We start from the raw sequence: 27,458 nt of genomic DNA, 5'->3' as shown, positions 1-27,458 counted from the left end.
TGAGAGGCAAAGAAAATACGAAGGAGGCATGTTAAAAGGCATCGTTGTCAGTAAAGAAATAACACATAAAGATTTACAGGCAGAATTATATGACCTTGCAGAAGTTGACCCTTCAAAGTTCGACGTAATGATAAGATGCATATATGAGATAAAAGTGGAACACGAAGCTCCTACATTTGAGTTAAGCAATGACCGTGATTTGAAGTTTTATCTTCTTAGTGAAAATCCATTAAAGGTCCCTTTATACGTCTCATTTGAGCCTAAAAGTAATCAAAGCAAAAAAGTGTTAAGCAAAGATTACAATTCAGTATCTGGCAGCAACCAAGCTCATAACTTAAACCCTCATCCTCCAATTGTAATGGATACATTAAATGAGAATGAAGTTCATGTTCGTGAAGTTGAAGTTGGCTTGTGTGATAACGTGATAGGGACCACTTCGGCTATATGGGAATCATATGAGTCATATGATTCGAAAGATGAGACTTTTACATGGAAGCCAGTAGAGATGAATAGTGAATCATTTGACATCCCACAACATAGAGATGCTCCTACAAAAGATTGCAAAGGAAAATCTAAAGTTTGTTACAGCTCTTCTAGCCAAAAGTTGAAGACATACAGGATTGATTGGTCCGAAGAAAGCTCTACAAGTGAGGAGTTTGATGTAGGACAAATATTTTTTTCCAAAAAAGATTTGTCAATGAGATTAAGTGTCTTGGCAATAAATTTTTTTTTTTCAGTTTGTAGTAAAAAAGTCTACAAAAGAGGTTCTCTTTGTTAGATGCATTGACAACAAGTGTGGTTGGAGACTGCGAGCGATGAGATTGAAGGATTCAAATATATTTAAGATTAAAAAGTATGTCAAAGTTCATTCGTGTTCTCTTGACGTTTTGAATCGTGACCATAGGCAAGCAAAATCTTGGGTTGTTGGAGAATTAATAAAGTCAAAGTTCAAGGGAGTCGGTCGTCTATACAAACCACGTGATATCATAGAAGACATGAGGCAAGACTATGGCATAAATATGAGTTATGAAAAAGCATGGCGCGCTAGAGAAAATGCGTATGAACGAGTGCGCGGGTGTCCTGAAGAGTCATATAATCTATTGCTTAGATATGGTGAAGCTCTCAAACTTGCAAATGTAGGTACAATATTTCACATGGAACTTGAAGATGATCGTTTCTTCAAATATCTTTTTATGGCTGTTGGTCCATGTGTTCGAGGATTCTTAAACTGCATTAGACCGGTTATAGTCATGGATGGAACATTCCTTAAGAACAAATATCGGGGTCAGTTGATAGTTGTTGTTTGCTTGGATGGTAACAATCAAATTTATCCTCTTGCCTTTGGAGTGGTGGACAGAGAAACAGATGCTTCAATACAGTGGTTCTTAGAGAAATTGAAAGGTGCAATAGGAGAGGTGCCTAATCTAGGCTTCGTGACAGATCGAAAAACATGTTTTTCTAAGTGTATTGCATCGGTTTTTCCCTCCGCATTCCATGGACTTTGTGTCCAACACTTGACTCAAAATTTGAATGATAAATACAAGAATGACACTATAGCTACTTTGTTTTACAATGCATCTAGAACATATCGTGAATCAACGTTCTCAGAAGCGTGGAGAAGTATTCTTGCATTTCCTAATGATTCAGGAAAATATTTAAACGATGTTGGAATAACACGTTGGTCTCGTTTTCACTGTCCAGGAAGACGATATAATATGATGACAACAAATATAGCAGAGTCCATGAATTCTATACTGAAAGAACCTAGAGATTTGCCTATTGCTTCATTCCTTGAACATGTTCGAGCTTTGCTACAACGTTGGTTTTGGGAGCGTCGAGAAGAAGGCATTAAAGTGACGTCTACATTGACTAAATGGGCAGAGTTAGTTCTACAAAAGAAACAAGAACGAGCTTTGACAATGAAAGTCAACCCAATTGATTGTTACCAATTCCATGTTAAAGATTTAGATAAAGAGGAGGTAGTAAATCTTCATACTCAAGAGTGCACTTGTAAGGAGTTTCAAGCTGAGCAACTACCATGCGCACATGCCATTGCTGTTGCACGGGATCGCAATATAAATGTTTATAGCTTATGTGCTAACTATTACACTAATGAATGTTTGTTGGCAGCATATTCGGAGGCCGTCTACCCAGTTGGGAATCAGTCGGAATGGAAGACAACTGAAGAATATGTACATATGACTGTCTTACCTCCGAAAGTAGTCAAAAGAGTTGGTCGACCGAAGAAAAATAGGATTCCAAGTGTCGGTGAAGCACCAAAATTGCATAAATGTGGTCGATGTAAAGAAACAGGCCACAATAGATTAACGTGTACCAATCCAATTTCATACATTCAGAAGTCGAGCATACAAGATTAGTACCCGTCTTGGTAAGTAATAGTTTTATACTTGCTTGGTTTGTGCTTGAGTTGTTTGCATGATCACGATGTAAAAAAGGTTCATTGTTTTAATGCAGGTGGAAGATGCTTATAAAATTGTGTCATGTGTTGTTTGCAAGATCACTAAAGTCATCTCACTGACAATTTTAAGTTGAAGACTTTTCTTCTGCAACTTCAAGACTTTCCTTCTCTTTTTATTTATCCTACTGTGAACTGTTTATAGAATATTTACTCATTGTATTTTCTTTTACAATGTTTGTATTACGTTGCGTGTAACAACCATTTTATATGGTATTTGGTTTTTAACAGAAATGCTCTCCTTTGGCATCTGTTCTATAAATTTCTGTTGACTGCAAACTTGTGCAGAATATGAATTTCTGAGTGTATATTTTGTTATATGCCCTTATTTGATCTGAATCTGTTCTATAAATTGTACAACTATGTCTCAAGTTTCTGTACAACCGTGCTCTTGAGTTTAAGGAATATTTTTCACTTTAATCTCATCTTTCTGTAAAGTTTGAATAAGGTAGAACTTCATAGCTAAAGCAAGAGGTCGTTTTTAACAGAAATGCTCTCCTTTGGCATTTCAAACTTTTTGAGAAAGACTTGAAATCCTATTATGACCTAACACTAAACTCAATAAATGCTCTCCTTTTGCTACTGCAGTAGTAATGATGCAAATCTTGCTGATTACTTTTAGTTTTCACATTCTTTCTTGACAACAATGTCAATAAAGTTACAAGGTTCAGCCTCTTCAAGCATATGAACCACCATTTTCATGGAGGGCCTTGTAGATGGAATCTTAATCGTGCAGCGAAGTGCGATCCTTACCACTTTGACTGCGTTCTCCACCTGAGCCTATGATATGCTCGGATCTACCATCTCTTTCAGATTACCTTTTAGATATCTCATTCTGCTTTCCTGTTGTTTTCCTGGCAGGTGTCTTAGAAAATGGGCTTCTTTTCTGTTGGTACTTCCATTAGAACAACTCCAAAGCTGTAAAGAATAATGTTTGAACCATCCGTGAGAAGTAAATAATATTGTGTGTTTTAGAACTCAATAACTGCTCTCCTTTTGCTACTGCAGTAGTAATGATTCAAATCTTGCTGATTACTTTTAGTTTTCACATTCTTTCTTGACAACTATGTCAATAAAGTTACAAGGTTCAGCCTCTTCAATCATATGAACCACCTCTTCAAGCATAGTAATCTCAATGGAAAAAACAATAATTAATAACACTCAAAGGAGTGAATTTTAATGTCGATGAGTTGGCTCTGAAAGTTCAGCTAGTAGCAAGTCTGAGCTAATGATAAGTAATGTATAAAGCCGGCTGGTTAACAATAATAAGGTACAGAACAAGACACAGATCAAAATGCTGCTATTGGTAATGAGGATCCAACTGTTCCTACATAAGAGGTTTTTATAATGAGAGACATTGAATACCAAGTCCAATTTTTCACAAGGAGCTAACTAAAACTATTTCCATGGGCATTGAATACCAAGCATAATTCTCTAGACCACTCTTGTATCATGGTAAACTTACATCCCCCACATTTTATCATATCATAACCTGTTAATGTATGCAACGACCAAGTCCAATACTTTACCACCGTCATATAGAGAAGGCTCTTGCTGAGATAACAAGAACAGACCAAACGTGATCAATTTTAAATGAAAGGCTCAAATAAATGGACAGATACCAGTTCTCAGAAGGATGAAATGTTAATGCACAGAGCTATCAGCAACCTTGGTCGTACCACTACTTTTTGGTGGTTCAATAACACGAAGTGGAGATACCTTCTCTCCCAAAATATCCCTAACAGGTCGTTTAATTGATTTTGGAAGTTTAATTGATTTTGCACAGAGCTATCAGCAACCTTCTGGAAGTTTAATTGATTTTGATGCAGAACCTGAACCCATTGCTTCTGCAGTTTCGCAGCCACCACAAAGTTCTGCTCCACCACCGGTAACACATCAAGAATGCCTATATTCATACATCAGATATCCAAAAATGTTTCTAAGACACCTGCAAAAAACAATTAGCATTCAAAGAGGTGAAATTTTCATACAGTGTGGGATAAATTGGCCTTCCTAATTCTAAGAGCATGAGTATGTTGCTCTCACCTGCATTGTTGTACATTATATAAAAGTTATGCACACTTTACAATTTTCCAAGAGAATGAAATAAAAATTTCATACCATAAAACAAAAATGGTATTCATTCCATTATATAAAACTACTTATGTACATAGTTTGGAACATATACAATTCCTTCAAAAGTTGGAACTAAAAGTCAATACATGTGATTGTTGGTCCATAATTGAAATGCCAATTGTTTTCTAAAATATGACATGTTTTCTTGACATAATGTAGCTACATCTAAACCAGAAGCTTCATATTCGAAATACTTAATTGTAAATACACCACAATCACTATTGTTGCGTTGAAGTGGAATGAAAGTTGACAATGACAATGTGGCCCAAGGTTCCTTGTGTGTTGATGATCCGCCTCTCCTAACAAAGAATCCAGTAGTATCGAGCAAATTTGGCACCATCTCTCGAATTGGCACTAATATGCTTCTCATATCTTCGGCACTCGTAAGCGACGGAAGCGAATCCCATACCTTGACTTGACAACGTACCAAGTCCAAGCATAATAGAATCCAATGATTGCCATGGATATTGAATGAATAGTAAATGTAATCAACATTCACCCAAGGATATTGAAAGTCTTGTTTTGATCCGACAACATAGTCAACCAAACGATACTCCTCCTTCCAGTGAAATGGTCGATTCTCTTTAATACATTCTTGGTATTCAGGCCACTTCGCAACTAATAGTCGCTGGAAGGAAAAAAAACACACATGCATGTATATCAAATACAATAAGACAATAAGACAAATATCAAAAACAAATTCAGTACATAAAGTATGGTTGCGAGTACAAACCATGAAGAGTGTGTCTACAGTTGTGAAGTTTTGAGCAGAAGGTATCATGGTTGTCTTAATGTTGAAGCGAATGAGAAGAAAGAGTGCATCCAAATGCTAATAGAAACAAAATAAAACATTTAATTCGGTTATGCGATCAAACCAACTTCTTGAAGGTACTATTTTTAGTTAACAAACATGGTTTTACTAAGTGCTCTAAAACTGTAAATAAGAAATAATAAGAAAAGTCCTTACCTCATCCGCCAACCACCAACGACACATGAACAAGTCTCTGAAAAATTCCTTCCATTTTTTCCCGTGAAAAGTTTCACGCACCTCATCTTTCGTACGCTTGTCTATGATCCAAGCTCTGAGTCGATCTAAATGGGTGTCAGGTATTTTGTGCATAGTATCATAGACGGTTGAGACTGATAGGTGGTGGTGGTTGATTTTGTAGACCGTTTAACTAAAGCTGTGAAGGGGTTGACAAGTATACACTTGCACGCTTGCTACGTGCGGGCCGAACGTGTGGTCGTTTAGTGGATAATGGTTCTATTTCCATGACGTCTGAATCAAAATAAGTAAGACTTTTTACTCCAATTTCCTCGTTGAAATCGTCAACGACGTCTATTGGCTCCTCCAAATCAATATGAACCTTCTTATCCAACTCGTCCATTGTGTCATCCTCCGTGCGGTTTGCTTCGACACCCTATGGAAGGTCAAAATGCATTACTAAGGATAAAGCATTAGTAAGGATGATTTTCACCCCACTACACAACTTTGATTCCTAACCTTTTTTTGAAGTTCAACGTGTTTCACCCCATCACTTGTGTCATCCTCCTTTGGCATCCTCAACCAATAAGGTGTACTAGGTGTGTCAACATCTTCGGTCTGGGCATCATGACCTTTAACTCCCGTGCAGTCTCCTTCTTCACCCTTTGGAAATGTCAAAATGTATTGGTAAGGAACACTTTGAAAATGTACCACAAACTTTGAAAATGTTAAACAAACTTTGATTCCTAACCTTTTTTTGAACTTCAAGGTGTTTCAATATAGTCGACAACATTGATTTTAGGCTTCCACGTTTATTCTTGAGAACCGCTACTCGATATTTGAGTTTTCGAACAACTTCTTTCATCTTAGACTTCCACTTCTTCTTTTTCTTACTATTTTTGCAGTCATTGTCATCATTACTAGCTTCTCCTGGTCGTTTTGAATCACCATTCTTCTCAGAAACGGTGTTATATGGATGAGATTTCTCAACAAGTTCCCTTGAAGACATTCTTAGATGCTCCTCCTCTTCAGACATCATCTCAATTACCACGTTAATTAAGAACTACAAAGTGGAAATGTAGTTAGTTAGTCAAAACATAAAGGAACAAAGTCATGCATTCGGTAAGTTACTGTTTGTTGATACTTACCATTGGCGAGTCAAACACCTGGCTCTGTAGGACATGAGACTTCGCCGATAGTTCGCACACCCACCTCAGCATTTGTGGTATTGCATCGTTGCTTACTTTACGTACACCACATTCAGTGATGATTGGTATAGACTCATATGCCCAAACCTATTCCATGTTCGACAAAACAAGTTTAGCAAGTGTCCCAAGATATATGTATATATAAATATGTGCATAGGAAGTAAAGTAACATACCTGTAACGCCTGCGAAAATCCCATGACAGTATATTTTGTCTTAGTTGATTTATTCTTTTCCTTGGCATGTTACATGTCCAAGGCTCGTTTTAAGGCAGAAAGTGTACGCCCAAAAACCAACCCTCCCCAATCGTAATTGTTAAATGTGGTCCAATCATCTGCAATCCTAAATAAAGTTTGGTCCACTTTCGTCCGCCTATCTTTTCCTAACAATGACAGCTCTATAAAGTACACTAGAGCTAATTTAACTATGTCATCGTCATCGTCATCCCCCTCGTATTCCACAAATGTGTCCTCTAAGTCACTTATATAACTACACTTTTTTTTGTTCGAAGAACTTCTCCAACAACCTACTATTCCCAACCAATTCAATAGGCTCTGGTTGAGAACTCCATAGACCCGTCATCATATTAAACTCTCTCCTACCAAAACTGCACACAACTTTCCCTATCTTGAAACTGATATGATCAACCCTTTCATCTTCCACCTCCCTTAACAATAAGTAGTGGATGAGCGGCCCATTAAAGACTATATTAAGATCCAAAAAGTGGCCGAACTTTGTATTTCTAAATAAGGTTAATTGATCCGGTTTCAATTTAGCCTTTATTTTACGCGTACTGTTTTCTAAATGAGATAAACTGCTTACTATAGACTGAAAATGATGAGCAGGGTCAATCTTGTACATGGGACCGTTAGTTGATGTCGAAGCCATACTGAAACCTGCATAAAAAAAAAAAACTAATTAAATATAATTGCATAAGAGACTTACTAAACATGGATGCACTAGCATCTTCAGACTTCTACTCAAATTTTGGAAGGTGCGAGATAGGTGCTGATAGGTGCGAGATGATGGAAACATTCAAGGCTATTACTTGCTAAGTCTAATAAAATTGCTAACCCTAAACCCTTAAAACCCAATAAACTAGTTAAACATGCATTCTAAATGATTTAGGAAGGGTAACACTCTCATCTTGGGACTTCTACTCAAATTTTGGTCAAGTAAAGGCCAATAAACCAAATTAGATTACTAAACCAAATTGCTTGCACTGCTAAACATATATTGTAACACTTTTACTAAAATGATTAATAGTAGGAGGAAAGCCTACATGTATGTCTAGGAACAAAACTAATTGAATCATTTGTCTTCAAATTTTCTCTAACATATGAATCTTAAATAAATTGGTTTGACATAGGACGAATTAATATGGGGAGCTTCTTGGTTATACAAGGCAACAAAGATTGTATTCTATTGGAACTACATCACTAAAAACATTAACAAAGTAGAGAACAACAATGCAACTTATGATAATGTCTTTTAACATTGTTGTACTGGTAGCTTTGCAGAGTTTAGATGGGATACCAAATATGTTGGAATTCATGTTCTAAACTCCAAGGTATGGTTTCTCTATTATTACAGTACATTGTAAAGGAAATGGTTTTTTTTCCTAAAAATAGAATGGCTCCCACGGTTCTTTATGTCTGTGTGCATACGACATGCATTTCTTCTCTACAAATTTAATGATATATCTATAATGTGCCCAAAACAAAAAACTCAGATCTCAACAGACAACTTAAACAAACAAAATGGATACTATAATAATAGATAAACATATCTTCAACAGACTAACTTTAAAAAAAAAACTGAGATTTTATTACTCACTTGACTTCAAAGATGATGGATACGACACTGCCAACGTAGAGGAGTGGATAAGAAATGGAGAGGTCCGGTGAAAACAAAGCTGAAATCGAAATGGATGGAAGTGGAGAAGCGTTCACCGGAGTTGAAGTCGAAACTAAAACAGAGACCCGTGCAGAAGAAATGGAGACGTTCGGTGAAAAAGTTGAAATCGGAAAATATAGTGGAGAGTCGTGGAGAAAAAATTGATGGAAGTGGAGAAGAAATGGACGGAAGAGAAAAACGTTCACCGGAGGCGGGAGAGAGTTTAAGGGGGTAACTGCAGAGGCGGGAGAGTTCAAATGCGGGAGGTTTACGTTTTTTTTTTCTTTTGAACGGCCTTCTCTTTGGGTAACTGTACGAAAAAGAAGAAAAGAGGAAGGAAATTAAATGAGGGTATTTTCGTCATTTCACCTCCAATTTATCCTAAATGTCAACTTTTTTACAATCAATCCTAAAAGTCTTTATCTATCCCATTTTTGGCCTATTTTTGTCAATTCCCCATACTTAGTATCCACGATGAAGAGGTCTAGAGAAGTTGTAAACATGAAATAAGAGCTCTAGCCTCCTGTATTTTCTCTCTATAGGAGATTCGTATATTTATCTTTGATATGTTTGTTGTATTTAGTTCATCAGTTTTTCAATTTCATGCACAGGTATTGATTTCTTTGTTTACCTTTCAAGAAATTAAATTTCCATGTGTTGATTTTGCTTTCTCCTCTTACTTCCTTGGATTAGGAGATATTCTCAACCCAACTTATATTTTTCACCCTATTTTCTCAGTTTCTCCTTGTGATAGCCATACCCAAACTCTCTCACCTAAGAGTGTAAGAATAATCCGATAATCCAAACTACCAAAGTCATATTATCTAGGTAAAGTTGAATTTAGTATAAAATGTGGGTTGGATGAGTTGAAAATTTTGATATTTTTTGGGTTGGATTGGGTCTCGGGTCGGAAGGTTAAAAAATTGTGGTCAACCCAACTCAATTCGAATTAATATGGATATAATGTATATATATATATATATATATTATTTATTTAATAAAAGTTAAATAATTTAGGTTAGCCGTGCGTATTCCTCTTCTCAGTTTCTCTTCCTCGCGCGCCGTCCGTCTCCCTCTTCTCAGGCGCCGTCCATTTCCCTCTTCTTAGCAGCCGTCCGTCTCCCTCCCGGCTTTCTCCCACCGATACTCCTTCCGAAGGCCATTCTAACAGCTTGGTACACTAAAATTATTTACTCTGGCAAAATTAAACTTCAATGTTTGATGTATGTCTAAAGCTTAATAATCTAAATTAGACATGATATTTGAAGCTCTCAATTGAAACTTCTTATTATGCCTTGTGGTTATGGTTTCTCGATGAACCTGGGATTGTGGTGTAAAAAAATGGGGATTTAACAAGTATATAACCACACTAAGAGATGATTTATCCCAAGCACTTGATCGTGGTGCTCAGTTTGGGATCTTTATTGTTCATGCCAATCTGTTTTTAGTAGATGAGCTAAATATGCAAGTAATCTAGCTAGCCGGTGAGTCAGGTCTTCGATTATCGTTTTCTCTTTGAAAGTCTTAGTTTTTTTTTTCTTGTCAGGGATAGTTTTTGCATTCTAACTATGGAAAAGAAGGATTGTCGTTTTTCTACTCTTGCTACACAAACATGTAACTGTGGAGCATTATTGGAGCCCTTTACTTTTTTCACCTTACCTGCGTTCAACTTTTAGTATTCTGAAATTATATTTGTTCCCCATCAATTACTACAGGAGAATGGAATTGTTCAGTCGGGACAAATTTCATGCCCCTTTATCTCCGTCCTCAGTTTTTTCCTCGTCTCGAAACTGTCAAGAATTATAAGTTCAAGTTACAAGCTTTTGGATATGGCTTCTCTTGAAGCTATTTTAACTTGTAATAGAAATTTAGCTCTTTCAATCTCTTACTTTAGTGGCTGAATGCTTAAAAAGGTTGTATTATTTTGTATCTGGATATATATCTTAGAATCAGATGATTTGAAGATTAAGAACATATTTATTGTATTTACTACTAGGAGTTTGTTAATGCCTTGCAATGTTTGTCCTAAAGCAAAAAATAATGTTGTGTATAAGAGATCTTCCACGTTTCCTGTTCCTGTTTTGGTCATTGTATTAATTATTGTAAATACCAGTACTACAATCCGCTGAAACAAGCATAGGGAATTAAGTTTGTTATCTATGTGATTTGATTTTGCCTTCTCTGTTGGGTGACTTCTTTTTATTACATTGTTCTTATGTGATTTTGTTTATGGCAAAAGGAGCTACTTATACTTGTGACTTCTAAGTAAGAATAAATAAACATAGATGGTTTGTTGTTACTTTTTAAACTTTACAAACATTAGAATTTAGAAACGAAAAAATATATATATATAACCCAACAACCCAACCCAACCCATTTACACCCGTACTCTCACCTATTGTATTTCATTTCTTTCTTCTTCTTCTTCTTCTTCTTCTCCTTCTCCTTCTCCTTCTCCTTCTCCTTCTCCTTCTCCTTCTCCATTGCTGCATAAAGCTCCATCCCAAGGTCTGTCCTATTTTTCTTATCATTCTTACGTTTTTATTGTTATTACTATTCTTTCTCCATTATTCTTCCCCATTTTTCTTCCTTAACTTCCTCTCATTAATCTCATCTTTTTTCTCTTCTCTCTCTTTTCCATCTATAATTCAACAATCACCCCTAATTTTATTTTCAAATCTTGCCAGATTTAGTTTCATGTCTTCTGGGGTTCATACGTTTGCCAATCCTTTAGCATCCACAATTCTTTTTCTTTTTTCTAGCTTAGATATCCATCTTATTATGTAGAGTGATTTTAGTGGGGGCAAAGCTTTTACTTACTTGAAAGATTGAACTTTTTTCAAACCTGACAAGGTAGTACCAGACTCCTCCTACCTATAGTTAGATTAGTTTCATATGTATTGTTGATCTGGTTTCTTATAAACAACTGCTTTCTCTTCTGTTTATCAAACTTTCTAACACATTCTTCCTCTACTTGAACAATTGTTTTATAATCTTCTTTATCATTTTTATAATCCTAATCTAGTTTTATTTTCAACTACAGAAGAGAATCTCTGCACAATCTTTGCTCTTTATATTTACATTTTGTTATGTTGTGTTTGTTTAGGTTAGCTGACATTTTGCACACCCATAAAATCTATTGGCTTGTGAGTCTGTGACCTTCGGGTGTAAAAGCCCTGGATCTTCTTCTACCTTTGAAAGATATCCAACAATAACAGCACAACATCCAAGTTTATTCAAGAGAACATGGAAGAAAATGATATATGAAATCTTGCCTTCATCTTTAGTTAGATGAAATTGATGTACTTGGATAATTTGTGCCTCTGTAAATAAGAGTATTTAGTGAGAATACAAGATTACTCTAGGCTGCAGCGGCACAGGGCACAAATAATCTAAAATATCATAAAAGAGTTGATAAAATGGGATCGAAGAGGCGGAGCAATAGTCTTCTAGATGAGGAAGAATTGGGTCCAGATTTAAAGAGGCATAAATTGCTTGGGGAGGTGTCACCTTCTTCTTCTCCACCTGCCTCAGAGAATCCTCAGCTTCCGGGATTTAACTATGGCGATGATGATGAAGAAGAAGATTTCAAATTTAAACAAAATGGAAGTAAATATGATGGAGATGAAGGGGATTACAATGATGATGAGGAAGATGATGAAGAATACGATAATAATGGAAATCAAGTTAAGCGAAGTCGTGATGTTGAAGTTCGAAAAGATTGTCCTTATCTTGATACTGTAAACCGTCAGGTGCATTGCTTGTTTCTTATTTGTGTTTTGGTTCTGCATTTATGCATCTTATGGTTATGCCTATTTGTTATTGCAATGAGTTTGTTACCTAATAAGTTTTTTTTACGTCTTTTTAATTTATATCTGCTCATACTTTGTAGGTTTTGGATTTTGATTTTGAGAAGTTTTGCTCTGTCTCTCTGTCAAATCTTAATGTTTATGCCTGCCTGGTATGTGGTAAATACTATCAAGGGAGGGGGAAGAAGTCTCATGCTTACACTCATAGTCTTGAAGCTGGACATCATGTGTATATCAACCTTCGGACAGAGAAAGTTTACTGCCTTCCCGATGGATATGAGATTAATGACCCCTCATTAGATGATATTCGATATGTCCTGAATCCAAGGTTTGCTTATACTTGATCCATTATTTGGTTTGCATGTTATTAGAGCATGATACATTAATGTTACATCTGCGTGATGTTGAAGGGACAACTAGGCTTGTTTAAATGATACTAATTACTTAAGCATATCTTCAAACTTGAGCAGAATGTGTAACATTAAGCACTATAAATGAGAGAAAATAGTGAAATTATTGTTCTTGACTAATAGATATGATGTCATCTATAATGAAATTTGCTTTAATGATTGTTTTGGCATCTCTTGTAGGTTTGCCAAGGAGCAGGTGGAGCAGCTTGACAAGAACAAGCAGTGGTCTAGGGCACTCGATGGTTCTGATTACCTTCCTGGAATGGTAATTATATTTTTCATTGAATTTGGGTTGTCTTATTGATGGGATTTGTATTGGGGGTTATTAGGGTATGAAGGGCATATTAGCAATTAGTTGGAGAGTTTTATACTGGTTGATTATAAATAGAGGGAGTGAGGACTGGAGAAGATAGGCAATATTGTAGTGAGTGAATTAGGGCTTGAGAGTAGTCTCAAGATTGGAAGGTTCAAGTGCCTCGAATCACTTGGTTTATTTTGTATTTCTATTATCTTGGATATTACAATATATTTGGGTTTTATCATTATCTGTTAGATTAGCAATTGCAACTAGGCCTAATTTTGGATGTTGTTGTGGAACCAGGTGGGGCTTAACAACATTAAAGAAACTGATTTTGTAAATGTAACAATTCAGTCCTTAATGAGAGTTACACCACTCAGAAACTTCTTCCTAATACCTGCGAACTATCAGCACTGCAGATCTCCACTTGTTCACCGGTTTGGCGAACTCACACGTAAGATTTGGCATGCAAGAAACTTCAAGGGACAGGTTTGACTTTTTACTGTTTACTGATATTCTTCTTGAATGGTTAAGTTTTAGATTCAAAGATTTTGTATTTTTAATAATTTTTCAGGTAAGCCCGCATGAATTCCTGCAAGCCGTTATGAAGGCTAGTAAAAAACGTTTTCGAATAGGTGCACAGTCAGATCCCGTTGAGTTTATGTCATGGTTTCTTAACACACTTCATTCAGAACTGCGAATTACAAAGAAAAGTAGCAGTATAATCTACGAGTGTTTTCAGGTTTTCTTCAATTTCCTAAAGTAATATTGTGAATTATGATCTGTTTGGTCTAGGAGTAAACTGGAACTTATGTTATATTTTATATTTTGGATAGGGGGAATTGGAGGTTGTGAAAGAGATTCACTCCAAAGCTCTCATTGAGAAGAAAGAAAATGGTGAGGAGCAGGATGCTGGAACTGAAGGTAGCAGTGTGGCAATGGAAACTTCAAGAATGCCATTCTTAATGCTTGGATTGGATCTACCGCCGCCACCTCTTTTCAAAGATGTTATGGAGAAAAATATAATACCACAGGTAGGTGTAGTTTTGTTTCTAGTGCCTTCTGCGCAGAAAGATTCTATTCAACCAATAATTTCCAGTCTTATGAAAGTTTCATTTGGTGCATTATTCAATATTGGATAGTTATTTGATTTTGAGATTACTTAAGACAACCATGACTTTTTGTCCTCTTTTCCACTCTCTACCACCAGACTTCCAAATCATCAAACCATTATCCCGGTTGACCGTCCAGTCCTGTTCACCACGCACTTGCTTTATCCAATCTGTTTGATCATCATTGAGGGGGAAAACCTTCTCTATCCCAGTTGACTTTAGATCTAGAGCTCCAGAGTCTGGATAACCAAAGCTGCTTGTGATAGGTCCTTCTACAGTCCATTCACAGAAGTTATCTATGATGGTTCATCAAAAGGCTGAAGTTGTTGAGTGTATCTCTGAACCTGAAGTTCTACAAATGTACAAGAGATAGATAAATTGTTTGGTAGTTTGGTTAGAGAAACTTCCCACAGGTAGAAGTAGAAGGGTTACTCTATAGAGTTGGTTAAGCCTGGCTATAATGGAGGGAAAACACAGTACTCATTCCAATTGCAGGTCAAAGAATAGGATGGAACGATTTTGTAAATCTCATTACTATCTACCACTCTTGTTACAAAGAGGTCGTAAATGAGTAATGACAACCACCTCCCCTGTTTCAATGGAATTTGTCTCTTTCCTGTCCTTGACTTAAAATGGTTGAGAATCTGAGGCTGGTATGGGTTTGAGAATCAAAGACCTTTCAGTGGTTTTGTAAACTTTTCAAAACACGTTAATGAATACTAGGCAGCTTTTTCTAATTTCTCTGGTCCTTCTACATAGGGGTTGCGGCCCCCAATTTGTTTCACATTTAAACTCTGTTGATTGAAAGGTTCCTTTCATTAAGAGTTGTGTTCAGTCAGAGTATATCTCTGACCTAATTTTCTGAATGTCTATATATTTCTTTATTTTCTAGGTTCCACTCTTCAACATTTTGAAAAAATTTGATGGTGAAACTATCACAGAAGTTGTACGGCCACGTATAGCAAGGATGCGTTACCGGGTTACTCGATTGCCTCAGTACTTAATTCTTCATATGCGGCGATTTACGAAGAACAACTTTTTTGTGGAAAAGAATCCCACATTAGGTAGTTACTTGCATTATATTTGTAGAAGTATTACTACTGCGTAATGACAAGCCTTCTTAATGTGCCATCTTTAGGTAATTTAATAATTTTGACATTTTGGTCTCAGTGAATTTTCCTGTCAAGAATCTAGAATTGAAGGATTACATCCCCTTGCCAACACCTAAAGATAACGATAAATTGCGCTCAAAGTACGATTTGATTGCGAATATTGTTCATGATGGCAAACCCAATGAAGGGTACTACAGGGTATTTGTACAGAGGAAGTCGGAAGAATTATGGTAATTTTCTTTCCCTTCAGTAAACGGTATCTTATGATCTATATATAATTTGCCTGATCCATTGCGAACCAACGTCCATGCTACAGGTACGAGATGCAGGATCTTCATGTCTCAGAAACACTCCCTCAGATGGTTGCTCTCTCTGAGGCTTATATGCAAATATATGAACGACAACAATAGATAGGGCATGTAACTACCAAATTAGTTTTGTTAATTTCTCCTCTAGACAATATGTACCTGGACTTGAACAGGAAATGAGCATGAGAAGCTTTGATATCCGCGTTATAAAGGAAGCTTCCTACGACTAATCTCTTTGTTGATTGTAGAATCAATTGTCACATTCAACGTAGTTTGGAAACTTGGACTTAGACTATGCTGCTGTACACTGCTTTCTGGTGAAATTTTGTTGCCTAAACTACTTTTCGGTTTCTGTAACGTAATGATAATATTTAGGGCTATAATTTTCATCACTCTAAATTTCTCTGCAATCGGATAACATTTCTTTGTTTAGAGGATTTGTATTTGCAGAGATTGTAATGTGAAGCCATAACTTCGACTCAGTAGTTTTGAGTTCATACCGTTATGAAGGCTTTTTTACTATACAGATGGGGAATTTGAAACTTATTGAGTTGATGGTCCGCATAGTTTGCCACTTCACTATCATAGAAATATGAGTATAGTCTTTCCCCATTAAACTTTTTTCTATTATGTTTTAAAACTATTTGCTTTCGTTTATGATTTGAACTTAATTTCAATTTGTTTTCTTTTTATTATTATTTTAAAATTTTCATCTAGTTTTTATTGTTTGATCACTTTCAATTTGAATTCAAATGTTATATATCATCTTATGAATAGTAAAAAAGAAAAATGAACTAATGAGAGTTTGATGGATGAATTTTGTTTATAGTTTTAATATTTTGTTATTTTTTAAAATACTTCTTTAAACTTTTCTTGTTTTTTTAAAAAAATTAAAAATAGGCAAATACTACAACTTGTATTATACTTTACTTAAAGCAATTGCAGCTATTGCTACTCACTATTTAGTTGATTAGGCGTGTAAAAAACCGAATTGAACCAACTCGGTTTGGTTTGAGTTGGACTAGTTACAAGCACGATAGTATCGAGCGAACCAAAATGAACCAGTTAAGTTTGGTTGATGTTCAACCGATTAGGTTAAAACTAAACACGCCCCTCATCGTTTACAAAATACCGTCATTCATCGTTTTGCCGCTCATTTTCTACGCTAGTTCATCTTCGACTCAAATAATTAATCTACGCCATTTATTCTCTCCATCGTCCAAATTTTAAGTTTTAGTGGTTTGTCTAAAAGGGTATGAAGTAATGAAATGATGTGAGGTTGAGGAACTTTTTGGGGTTTGTTGGAGTCGTGACGGTCGAAAAAAGCTGGGCATTTGGTTCGTGAGTATGTGGAAGCCAGAAGGGGGAGTTTTGACTTTGGAGTGAAATGGTTGGGTATTGTCGGGAGTAATTGCGTCAAATTTGTCGCTAGAGAGGATTATCACATCAAATGTTTATTTTTTAATTTCTATTTCTATTTTCTTATTTTCTAAATTCTCAAATTTCTTTATCTTTTTTTTTTTTTAAGAAAAAGAAAAACCCTAAATTCCTTTGGCACCATAATCTAAATTAGGTATAGTCTATGAATAGTTATTTAAGAATAGTTATTTTAGGAATATCATCATATTGGCATAATTCTTTATCATAACTATTTAGGTAAGGTATCACATAAAAAGAAAAAGAAAAAGAATTTCTCCATCTTCAAATTAATATACTGAAAATGTTCCTTTTAAGTAAAATCAAGTGTAACATGTTCTTATCTTTCCGTGGTTTTTTTGTCATGGATTGTAAATAGTTTGAATTTTTTTTCTTTTTTAAAAACCGCTTTTGGTTACTATTCGTTTTATTTCATTTTAGCCAATTTAATTTCAATTATCTAAATTTAGGGGTATGAATTTAGTTATTCAAATTTGATTTCTTTTTCGGAAATTTGTTTAAAAGACTAATATCAATATGCATATTGTAAAAGACACTAGAGACTAAATTTAAGCTCTATTAAAAATTTAAGTTCTAAATTTGGACATTTAAAAATAGAAACATCAAAATAAAATAAAATTAGATGCGTATAAACAAAAATGATGTTTTAACAAAAAGAAAAAAAAAAGAAAAAAAAAAGTAAAATTATCTACATCTAAAATCAATTTTTGGAATTGATGAAAAACAGTAAACAAATGTGGCAAAATTATGGATCAATTTTACCCTAAATGCGTCTGGACTATTTAGAAATTAACATACATTATCTACCCTAATTATGTGAAATTCTGGGTTAAAAGAAAATCATACATTTGAAGTTTTTCGATCTTCATAATCTTCTCATGAAAACGAACCCAAAACCAACACTAATATTGACCTACTATTCTCCAGATTTAGAATTGGGTTGTAGGACCCGATAAGTGAAGGAATTGAAAGAGAGTGATGTAGATTGAATGTGAGATTTAGAGTTGAGAATTGAGAGAAAATTATTTTGGTATAATTTTGTAATTCAACCTTACAAATTTTTGCAAAAGTTTTTAAAGATTTGAAAAATAGTCTTTAAATAACTCAATTATATGCAAAATTGCATATAATTAGTTCGTCAAATCACAACACTGAACATTTCACTAATCATTAGTGGGCTACGTGGTTATATCTCATGTAGTTACTTATCTCACTAAGTGTTAGTGGGATTACCCAACATTGGATTTTTTCATAACTTTAGTCTAAGGGCAATATGGACATTTAATCATTTAATTTAAAGTCAACATTTTGACTTTTTACCATTTTTTCGTCTTGATTAATTCTAACCTCTCGAGCATGAACTTACATTTAGTTTTTCAAAATTCAAGTAACATTTTAACATAAAGTCAAAAGTCAATATTAAGACTTTTTTTCAACTTTGACAATTTCCATTAATTTCGATCTTTCGAATCTGAATTTGCCTCACATTTTTAATAATAAAATCAAATTTAAACATAAAACTCTATCTGATAACCATCCGATATATCATATATACTTGTCGGTTTCTCTCTCCTTACCTAATTCAAACTTTTCGAACTAATTCAACATATTGTTCTAAATTAATTTTATATGAGCTAGTAGGAAAACCTAATGAACCTATAGATCATGGACTTCAACGATCTAAGACCAACTGACTAAATTCTTTTAGATCGAGCTATTCAACATTCATTAACTAATGGGTCATTCCACTAAAGTCTCGTAGTTGCACTCTCCTCACTAGATAGATATATTTGTGTCCATCTGATATAAATATAATTAGTAAGTTAATTCTTCACAAGTTTTTTGTAACCTCGGTTGGGTCAAAATATCATTTTACCCTCGAGATTACATCTTACTCCTTAAGTCTCAATGATTCATTATTGAATAATTGGTTTAAGGTCCAACCTATAAACTGAATCCCTCTCAGGCCAATGAGAGATGAAGCTCCTTGTTCAAGACTTAGATTCAGTTCTAAAGGGAACAATCTGTCTACTAACCCTAAAGTGGTAGTGCTTAATTATACTGTGTCAATTGTAAATCATATCTTATTAATATAGTATATTTTTTTTCTAGGCCAGAAACAAAAGGAATTAGGATAGATGCATCAAAAGAGAAAACATCACCATCATAAAAAATAATATCACTTATGTCGTGTCATGTTATTTTTTTGATTTGCATAAAAAAGGAGAAAGCATATCGAGAAATGTCATCATTTGATTTGCACCTGAGTCAAGCTTAATAATTGTTCATCAAACTTTTATGTTATGAGCTCTTCAATTTATGACCATATCTTTTGTTTTGTTGTTTTATTTACATTGGAACAATATATATTAGTTTATTTAATCAAAATCTATTGTTATTTTCAGATACGTAACTCTTAAAATACATTGTATTTGATATTTAGGTCTTAAAAATATGGATGTATTTTGAAGTGGTTAAATCTGAAATGCATGTACATAAATATAGCATGATTGTTTAAAGAACTCAATATGTTCGCTTTACACGGTTAGAGAATATATGTCATTAAAAGCTATTGTTATTTTTGGATACGTGAATCTTAAAATACACTTTATTTGTTATTCAGATCATTAAAATCTGTATGTACTTTAAGTGGTTAAATCTGAAATGCATGTAGATAAATATAGCATGATTGTTCGAGGAACTCGATAAGTTTGATTTACATAGTTAGGGAACATATGTCATGATTCATATTATGACAACTTGAATGTATCTAGATTGAAAGTTAGAAATTCAAGTTTAAAACAGATAATATACAATATGATATACCTTAGAATTGAACATGTTCAGTAAAACATAAAATATAACAAACACTCAATATGTTAAATAAAAAAGATAATTTTTATATGAACCAACCATTCAAATATTTATTAAGAAAAAAAAAATCAAGTGATAAAAGAATTCTAACTAATACTTATAGAAACTACTGAATAGTAACATAATGTTGAATGTGTTTTTTACAAGACCTACAATTGTGACCTCGTTGACCACACCTGCTGCAACGAACAGTCGCATTTTTCTTTAAAAGTGACAAAAATCTCTTCTTTTTAGGTCTTCCAGCTGAACGTCTGACCAGGGAAGGAAGAAGTCCATTGTTGCCACCTTGGTATATATATTTTTAATTTGGTCTACACTACCAATAGGACGTGTTGTCTTCTTATACAAGTTTATCAAATTTGAAACAGAATAAAATTTATCAGTGTACATATGAAAGTTAAGATTACTTGTAGAAAAGACAATACAAGCATGTGAGCAAGGGATCAAATCAAGGTCCCATTGGCGACATGAGCATGTACGAGCCAAAATATTGACAGTGAATTGTTCCTTACAATGGTGGACTTCAAATTCATGTTGATCTACATAATATATCTATCAAATTGTTAAATACAATGTCATTCACAAATAAGTGTATAGATAATAATTGCAACTATTTTTTAAGTCTCAGACAACCTACATTCATTTAGTGACTTTCCCTTAAAGATTCTCGAATAATATCTTCTGCGTATATTGATAGATATGTACGTTGAATATTCCATTTGGTGCGATGTTGATAGAACCACTTTTGAACCAAACTACGAATTGATTCTAAAAGTCCAATTACAGGTAATTCTCGAGATTTTTTCAACGTAGAATTCATGCTTTTAGAAATGTTGGTCGTAATAATCGAGTATCTCTTTCTCTTAAAAAATGTCCTAGCCCACCTATGTATTTCGATATCTTCCAACTCATGCCTAATTGATGGAGAGAGATGATCAAGTTCTCTCATGTAGTACTCAAACATCAATGCGGTATAAGCTCTGGCACAACTGTGGAATGATTCCTCAATATGAAGCAACTTATGGTTCTTTTTCAAGTTCTTATAGAGATGGAATGCACAAAATCCATACTCGACTAATTCACACACAACATTAAACTCATTTTCTATACTCTTGTGAGCATCAGACACAATTACCATTTCGTTATTTTCTCCAAAAATAGCTTTGAGATTGCAAAAAAAACTATGTCCATAACAAGTCATTTTCTAAATCAACTACAACAAAAACTAATGGCACAATTTGAGAATTTTCATCAATAGTGCAAGCAGAAATAAGCGTACCAAGATATTTGTTCTTCAACACTGCACCATCAACTGAAATAACTGGCATGCAATAATTTCATGCGTCAATTGAAGCTGCAAAGGTCATGAAATAGAACTTAAACCGACCTTCATCGTCTAATTCTTTAGTCGTATACGTTCCTAGTAATTATGTAATAAATGTGATATTAGAATTACAATGTATTTCCAAAATGAGTAAAATACCTAATAGCAAATACAAAGTATTTGATATATAAATTATACATGGGTTATTCCTAATCAATGCATCCTTGAATGCTGCCAACATTGCATACGAGTCCATTAGGGTACTCCTAATGGAATTCAATGCAATCTCACGTTCTCTCCAGGCCTTATCATAACTTACATTTACCCCATGATTAATCTTCATGTAATTAAGAATATCAGAAGGGCGACATGGAGCCTTGTCATTCATTTTAAAAGATGACTTTGTACACTAAAAAACAATCAAAGATGTTGCTTGCCTGTGATCATTTTTAACAAGGTCAATGACACACTGGTGGGTATTTGTAAACTTACGAGCAATCCAAATATCACCTTTTTTTTTAACACAAAAGCACGTAAATACCATGAAGATGACAAATCTTTGCATCAAATGTTAAATGATGTGCAGTTGGACCTAACTGCAGCAAATTCAAAGCTATTCTTCACGACCAACATATAAATGGCTTTCTTCAGTATTGACTTAGTTTCGAACTTTACTCACATCTTACTAGGTACTGCATCATTTGGTGAATCAAACAAATCAATGTCCATAATTCCTTATACATTATGTGTAGGTTGCTATGTATTTACTACATTATTCAAACACGGTGTATTTCCAAAAGACCCAGCAGGTGCATAATCAACAACCACAACAAAATCATTGTCAGAGAATTTCACCATGATCAACATAAGCCACTACACGTCCTTGTCTTCAACAATCCGAATAAGGTTTGAATTGTTGCATCCATCCCAATAACGAGTAATGCGACACATAGAAAAATCTAAAGATGGAAAAAGTCTACCTTGAATGCACTGTATGAATTCTTGAAATGAAGATGAGCATGAAACGAATACATCAACCACACAGTAGTCAATATATCGAGAAGATTCCACCCATCTACCGTAAAAAATAGTCCGCACACGTGGTTTTGCCATTAGAAGACACGGTAGAGGATAGAGGTAAAGGAATTCCGTGAAAGAATACAATAGATGATACAATCAAACAAAAAAGTCGAAAGCTGCCGTGAAAGAATTATAAAACAGCCGTACGATAAATGCTAAATTATTTAGTGAAATGAAAATAAATCCATCCAAATAGTGTTGTACCTCACAATAAAAGTGTGATTAAAAAACTATGGAGAGTAATTGGTACAATTAAATAATTTCAGATAAAAATCATATTATTCTCACGGCTTTTTCGGAAAATATTGACATTTGAATTGATGGTTTTAAATCAAACTTTAAAACCAACTTTGAAATAATAGTAAATAATATCTATGGAAAATATACCTCATGAAACGATAGTTCCATAAAAGGATTTTATTCCTCTAATTTAGATGCATTTACTGTTTGTATCATTAGTTTAATTAAATTTTATCATACATACATATGGTTTTATTAACATTTATTCTCCTTAAATAATAATGCCAATTTATTATTCTTAATATCGCGAATCGAATAATTGTTACATGCATAATTAGAGTGAGAATACACTTTTAATAATTAATGTTAAATATGAAAATTTGTGAATTAAATAGCTATTATTATATGTATATTTGAATAAAAATACATTATGAAGCATTTGATTTGATTTGAAGCCATTATTCGATAATATGTTTAAATTGAAACCAAGAATCTAGCGTGGATTGGTTAAATGAGATCAATCCAAAAAATAAATATTTATTTAAAATTATTATAAAACTAAATTATAGGCAAATATTTCATTACGAGACCAAGGGTAAAATCGGTTGAAAAATAGTGACAAGGGCTAAAAATCAAATTATTTTAAAGATTTGGTATAGGGGAGATTGTAGTCCATTATTTTACCTTTCTCATGTTATTACCACACTAAAAATGGTCTTCTTTGTTTCTTACATGAAAGAAAGGGAAGCCCTAGGCCCAACAATTTTGGTTCTTTTCCACCATTGTTTTCTCTGTTTCTCCCTCTGGCAGCCATTCCCATACCCAAACTCCCTCACCTATCATATTTCATTTCTTCTCCTTCTCCATTGCTGCCTAAAAGCTCCATCCCAAGGTCTGTCCTATTTTTCTTCGCTTTCTTACGTTTTTATTGTTATTACTATTTTTTATTCTTTACATTCCTCTTTCTCCATTATTCTTCCCCATCTTTCCTCCTTAGCCCCCACTCATTATTCTCATCTTCTTTCTCTTCGCTCTCTTTTCCATCTATCATTTAACAATTTCCCCCAATTCTCTTTTCAAATCTTGCCAGATTAAGTTTCGTGTCTTCTGGGGGTTCATACGTTCGCCAATCCTCAAGTTTCCACAATTCTTTTTCTTTTTTTCTAGGTTAGTTATCCATATGAATGATATTTCAATTTCATCGAAATATTTTATCTGAGATTTCAAACCCCAAATGAAACGAAATAACCCACAAGATTTCTTGCAATGGTTGGCTAAATAGCTTCTCTGATTGGTTTTGCAGCTCTTGCGGCTTCAACGATTCTGGACCTGTTGTCAAGGCCAGCCACTTAATCATGGTATCTCTCTTCTTTCTTTCTCTCCTCTCTTCTAACTAGTTGGGGCATTGGTTACTCAGATAATGAGAACTAAATATGGAATAAGGAGTATAAACTTAACATACTTTGTTAATTTTATCTGAATTGTTATGTTTATGTCTTCTCCATTCAGTAATTTGTTTCCATATTGATTATAGATTATGGGTATAATTTATACTTTCATTTCTTTCCTAAGTTTTCTCTGGCTGAAGTTTCGACTAGGGGAAAGACTAGAGAGTGTTAAGTCTTGTGGAATTTTTCTCCGTATTAAATCTTAGTTTTCTTTTTTTTCCCTCCTACGTATTTGTCTACATATGTTGGGTTCTTTGTGAAATGATGCGCTTTTCTTGTCCTCTCCACATTTTATAGTATCTGAAGTTGAGCATATTCGAATCCTATATGTATATCGCTTATGTCGTGTCATGTTATTTTTTTTCTCGAGTATACTTTACTATATATATATATTACCTATTGAATTAGCACTTCCTAATTAGAACTGGTGCATTTACTTATTTTCTGTTGATTTCTTTAATTTTGGAAAAGTACAAGAGTGGATGTTGCATAATTTTTAAAGTCGTCATTTTCAGTTTGAGAAATTCCTATAACAGAAGCTCTTTGCTTATATGTTTTTGGACAGGCTGCAAAAATTCTTGCCAATTTAATTGTTATGGGCTCTGGGATACTTGCGAGGGCCTTTGTTCAAGCCTACCGTCAAGCCCTTGCAAGTAAGTACACACTTTTTATTCCACCATATTTCCTTCCTATCTCAAATTGGCCAATTTTTCCTCAATATTACTTTTATTTGGTGTAAAATGTTTATGGCTGGCTTGATGGAAACTTGACTTATAAAACAAACGAAACTTTCACCTTGTTCTTGAACTATTAGAAGCTATAAATATAATGTAAATGTCAACTTGGGATGTTTAAGTGTTTTGGCAATAAGAACAAAGTTCTGTGTGCACATAGTTTAATTCTGCTTCAGGTGATAGAAATAGATATCAAAGTAATCTATTACATCCTTCTGGTCTTTTTAAGCTTGAATAGTGTCTTAGATCTTCGGCAAGTGGTCAAAAGAATTCATTATTTTTCAATCCTGTGACATGAACTAGCGATTTGCAAATAAAGAAGGGATTGTTTGCCCCACCAACTTCTTTAGTTGGTGTAAACAACTTTAACTTCAATACTAAACATGATTGTAAATTGCACATTTATTGAGTCATCTTTCCCTATTTTTCTACTTTTCACAATTATCGAGGAAGATTCTACTTTTCGCACTTAGTGAGTACTTTACATTCTCCTCTTTCCCCTATTAGAGCCTGATCCTTAATTCTTCTCGAATAGTAATGTAGATTCCCTTGTTACTAATTGTGGATTAGCGAGCATCTCTTTTCAATCCTTCTGCCTATATTATAATAGAAAGTAGTGAGGAGAGTGCCATCTCCAACCACAAGGGACATTGGAAGGACGGGATGGCAACCCCATTTGTTGTAGATGTGTTTATCCATCTTCTCGACAGCATGTCCTAGGCATAGCTCCTCTGTACTGACCTTATCTCCGATAAGCAGAGCTGTTTATTGGCCTGCCTACCGTTCGAAGGAATTGATTTAATAAGACAGCTCCTAATTTTATATTGCACATATTTTATAATCATTAGTTCGTTTTTCTTTTAACAAATAATCATTGAAAATAGAGTGTTCGTGGCCTGGATGATAGAGTCCTGCAGTTCCATCCTTAGGGTACCCTTGGAGAAAATGCTTTGATTGAACATGTACCTTATTAGTTTGAACAAAGTTGGTTGTTTATACACAGCTTTTACTTATTAACTAATTAATGGGACAGAGGTTGGCACCTGTAGTTGTAGTTTATTCATTATTATGCTTAGTATCAAGTTTTCTTTTGTGTGCTGTAGATGCTTCAAAGTCTGGTGTTGCTCAAGAGACAATGCAAAACACTGTTCGTAGAGCAAGCAAAGTGATGACGGAGCAAGAAGCGAGGCAGATTCTTGGTGTCACCGAGGAAACGCCTTGGGAAGAAGTTGCAAAGGTCAAATATCTATTGCTTTTCACTAAAATAGTTCTGGCTATATATAGATTTTGACAACCTTCTCTTACCTATGCAGAAATATGACGCCTTGTTTGAAAGAAATGCTCAAACTGGAAGCTTTTATCTTCAGTCAAAAGTTCACAGAGCCAAGGAACGATTAGAAACTCTCTATCAGAACAAAGGTCAGGATGCCCCTAGCTGAGTGTTCTGAGAAATGTGTTAGTTTTGAACATTTTACTGATCTTGTATAATTTTTATTTTCATTATGGTTGGCAAGGCATAAATGATGAAATTGGTGTTGTCTTTGTGTTTTTTTTTTTTTACATATAATTTCTCTTCTAATTAAAGGTAGTTGTTTTTGGAGGTAATATGTAAATTATCATTTGGACAATTTGCATATACTGCAATATTAACACAAAATAATAGTAAATTAGATCAATCTATAACTACTTGCAAAATTGCAAATTTTAAATTTCAACAATTGATGATAGGGTCTATTGCATATGAGTTCTAAACAACAATTGATGATAGGGATCTATTGCATATGAGTTCTAAATAGTGATAGATCATATAATTGATTGTTTGCATGTTTGATTGCTTTTATTTTTGTTACTGGTTTATCATATTAGTATAATACAAATATAGCATATAAACAATATATCGATGATGTTTGAAATTGATTTGATGCTTTCTATCTATGATTGGCTGTTGCGCTCATGTGTTGTTGTTAAGGTAAACATATAATTGTTCATGTATCTGTCCATAAATTTTGACAAGGCCAGAAATAGGCTTGGCACTGTAGTACTGAAAAGGACGTTAGTCGTAGTTGTATATCGAGCGACAACCTCCAAAATTCAGGAATATAGCCCAAAGATTTTAGAGATTTCGGAGCAACAAAATGAAACCAAACAAGAATCATGTAAGTACCTCCCAACTTTTAAAGATACTTCAATCGTGTTGAGTTGAGTTTGATGTACCATGTATAGGTTATAATCTAAATTACAATTACGTAAAACACTAATTCTCCAACAGTTGGTAGAAACATTATTTATATTTTAGTTCGTTTAGTCCAAACATCATCCTCAGAACATTTTTCAAAAATCAATCTACTTTCTATTGCTTTCTTGGGAATATTTTTAGTTACAATAAAATCATTTTTGTTACATCCCATCCTGTGGGTGGCATACTTGGTATGCTTCTTATTCATTACTTTGGTTCACAATATGCACTTGCACTATGATACTTAATTCATTTCAAAAGTTTTCAAATTTTAGACAACAAGTTTTACACAACTCAATCCTAAAGGGATTGGCCTGAATACTCAACCTTGTCCATA

The 27,458-nt window shown here is 34.2% G+C and overlaps 2 protein-coding genes and 1 pseudogene across 3 annotated transcripts; 2 read left to right on the top strand and 1 right to left on the bottom strand.

Annotated features, from left to right (window-relative positions):
- Positions 1 to 4,691: 4,691 nt before the first annotated feature.
- On the bottom strand, positions 4,692 to 7,691 carry LOC116402942 (annotated as a pseudogene).
- Positions 7,692 to 9,687: 1,996 nt separating this feature from the next.
- On the top strand, positions 9,688 to 16,274 carry LOC101218920 (U4/U6.U5 tri-snRNP-associated protein 2). The gene is made up of 10 exons (XM_011656721.2): positions 9,688 to 9,874; positions 11,806 to 12,451; positions 12,592 to 12,836; positions 13,099 to 13,183; positions 13,520 to 13,705; positions 13,791 to 13,958; positions 14,053 to 14,250; positions 15,221 to 15,392; positions 15,499 to 15,670; positions 15,757 to 16,274. The coding sequence occupies exons 2-10, from the start codon at positions 12,119 to 12,121 to the stop codon at positions 15,848 to 15,850; spliced, it is 1,653 nt and encodes a 550-aa protein (XP_011655023.1). The 5' UTR covers positions 9,688 to 9,874; positions 11,806 to 12,118; the 3' UTR covers positions 15,851 to 16,274.
- A 7,152-nt stretch (positions 16,275 to 23,426) lies between these two features.
- LOC101219160 (mitochondrial import inner membrane translocase subunit PAM16 like 2) lies at positions 23,427 to 26,571 on the top strand. 2 transcript variants are annotated; one of them, XM_011656711.2, is made up of 6 exons: positions 23,427 to 23,595; positions 23,794 to 23,870; positions 24,007 to 24,061; positions 24,717 to 24,804; positions 25,989 to 26,122; positions 26,199 to 26,571. In XM_011656711.2, the coding sequence occupies exons 3-6, from the start codon at positions 24,059 to 24,061 to the stop codon at positions 26,322 to 26,324; spliced, it is 351 nt and encodes a 116-aa protein (XP_011655013.1). In that variant the 5' UTR covers positions 23,427 to 23,595; positions 23,794 to 23,870; positions 24,007 to 24,058; the 3' UTR covers positions 26,325 to 26,571. The 2 variants fall into 2 exon arrangements, with proteins under 2 accessions (XP_011655013.1, XP_004139541.1); XM_004139493.3 differs by lacking the exon at positions 23,794 to 23,870 and having other exon boundaries at positions 23,428 to 23,595.
- Positions 26,572 to 27,458: the final 887 nt, after the last annotated feature.

Source organism: Cucumis sativus, chromosome 1 (assembly GCF_000004075.3).
Source record: "Cucumis sativus cultivar 9930 chromosome 1, Cucumber_9930_V3, whole genome shotgun sequence".
NCBI classification, from domain to species: domain Eukaryota; kingdom Viridiplantae; phylum Streptophyta; class Magnoliopsida; order Cucurbitales; family Cucurbitaceae; genus Cucumis; species Cucumis sativus.
Note: the sequence above shows the minus strand (reverse complement) of the source record. Positions and strands in the feature narration are given on the sequence as shown.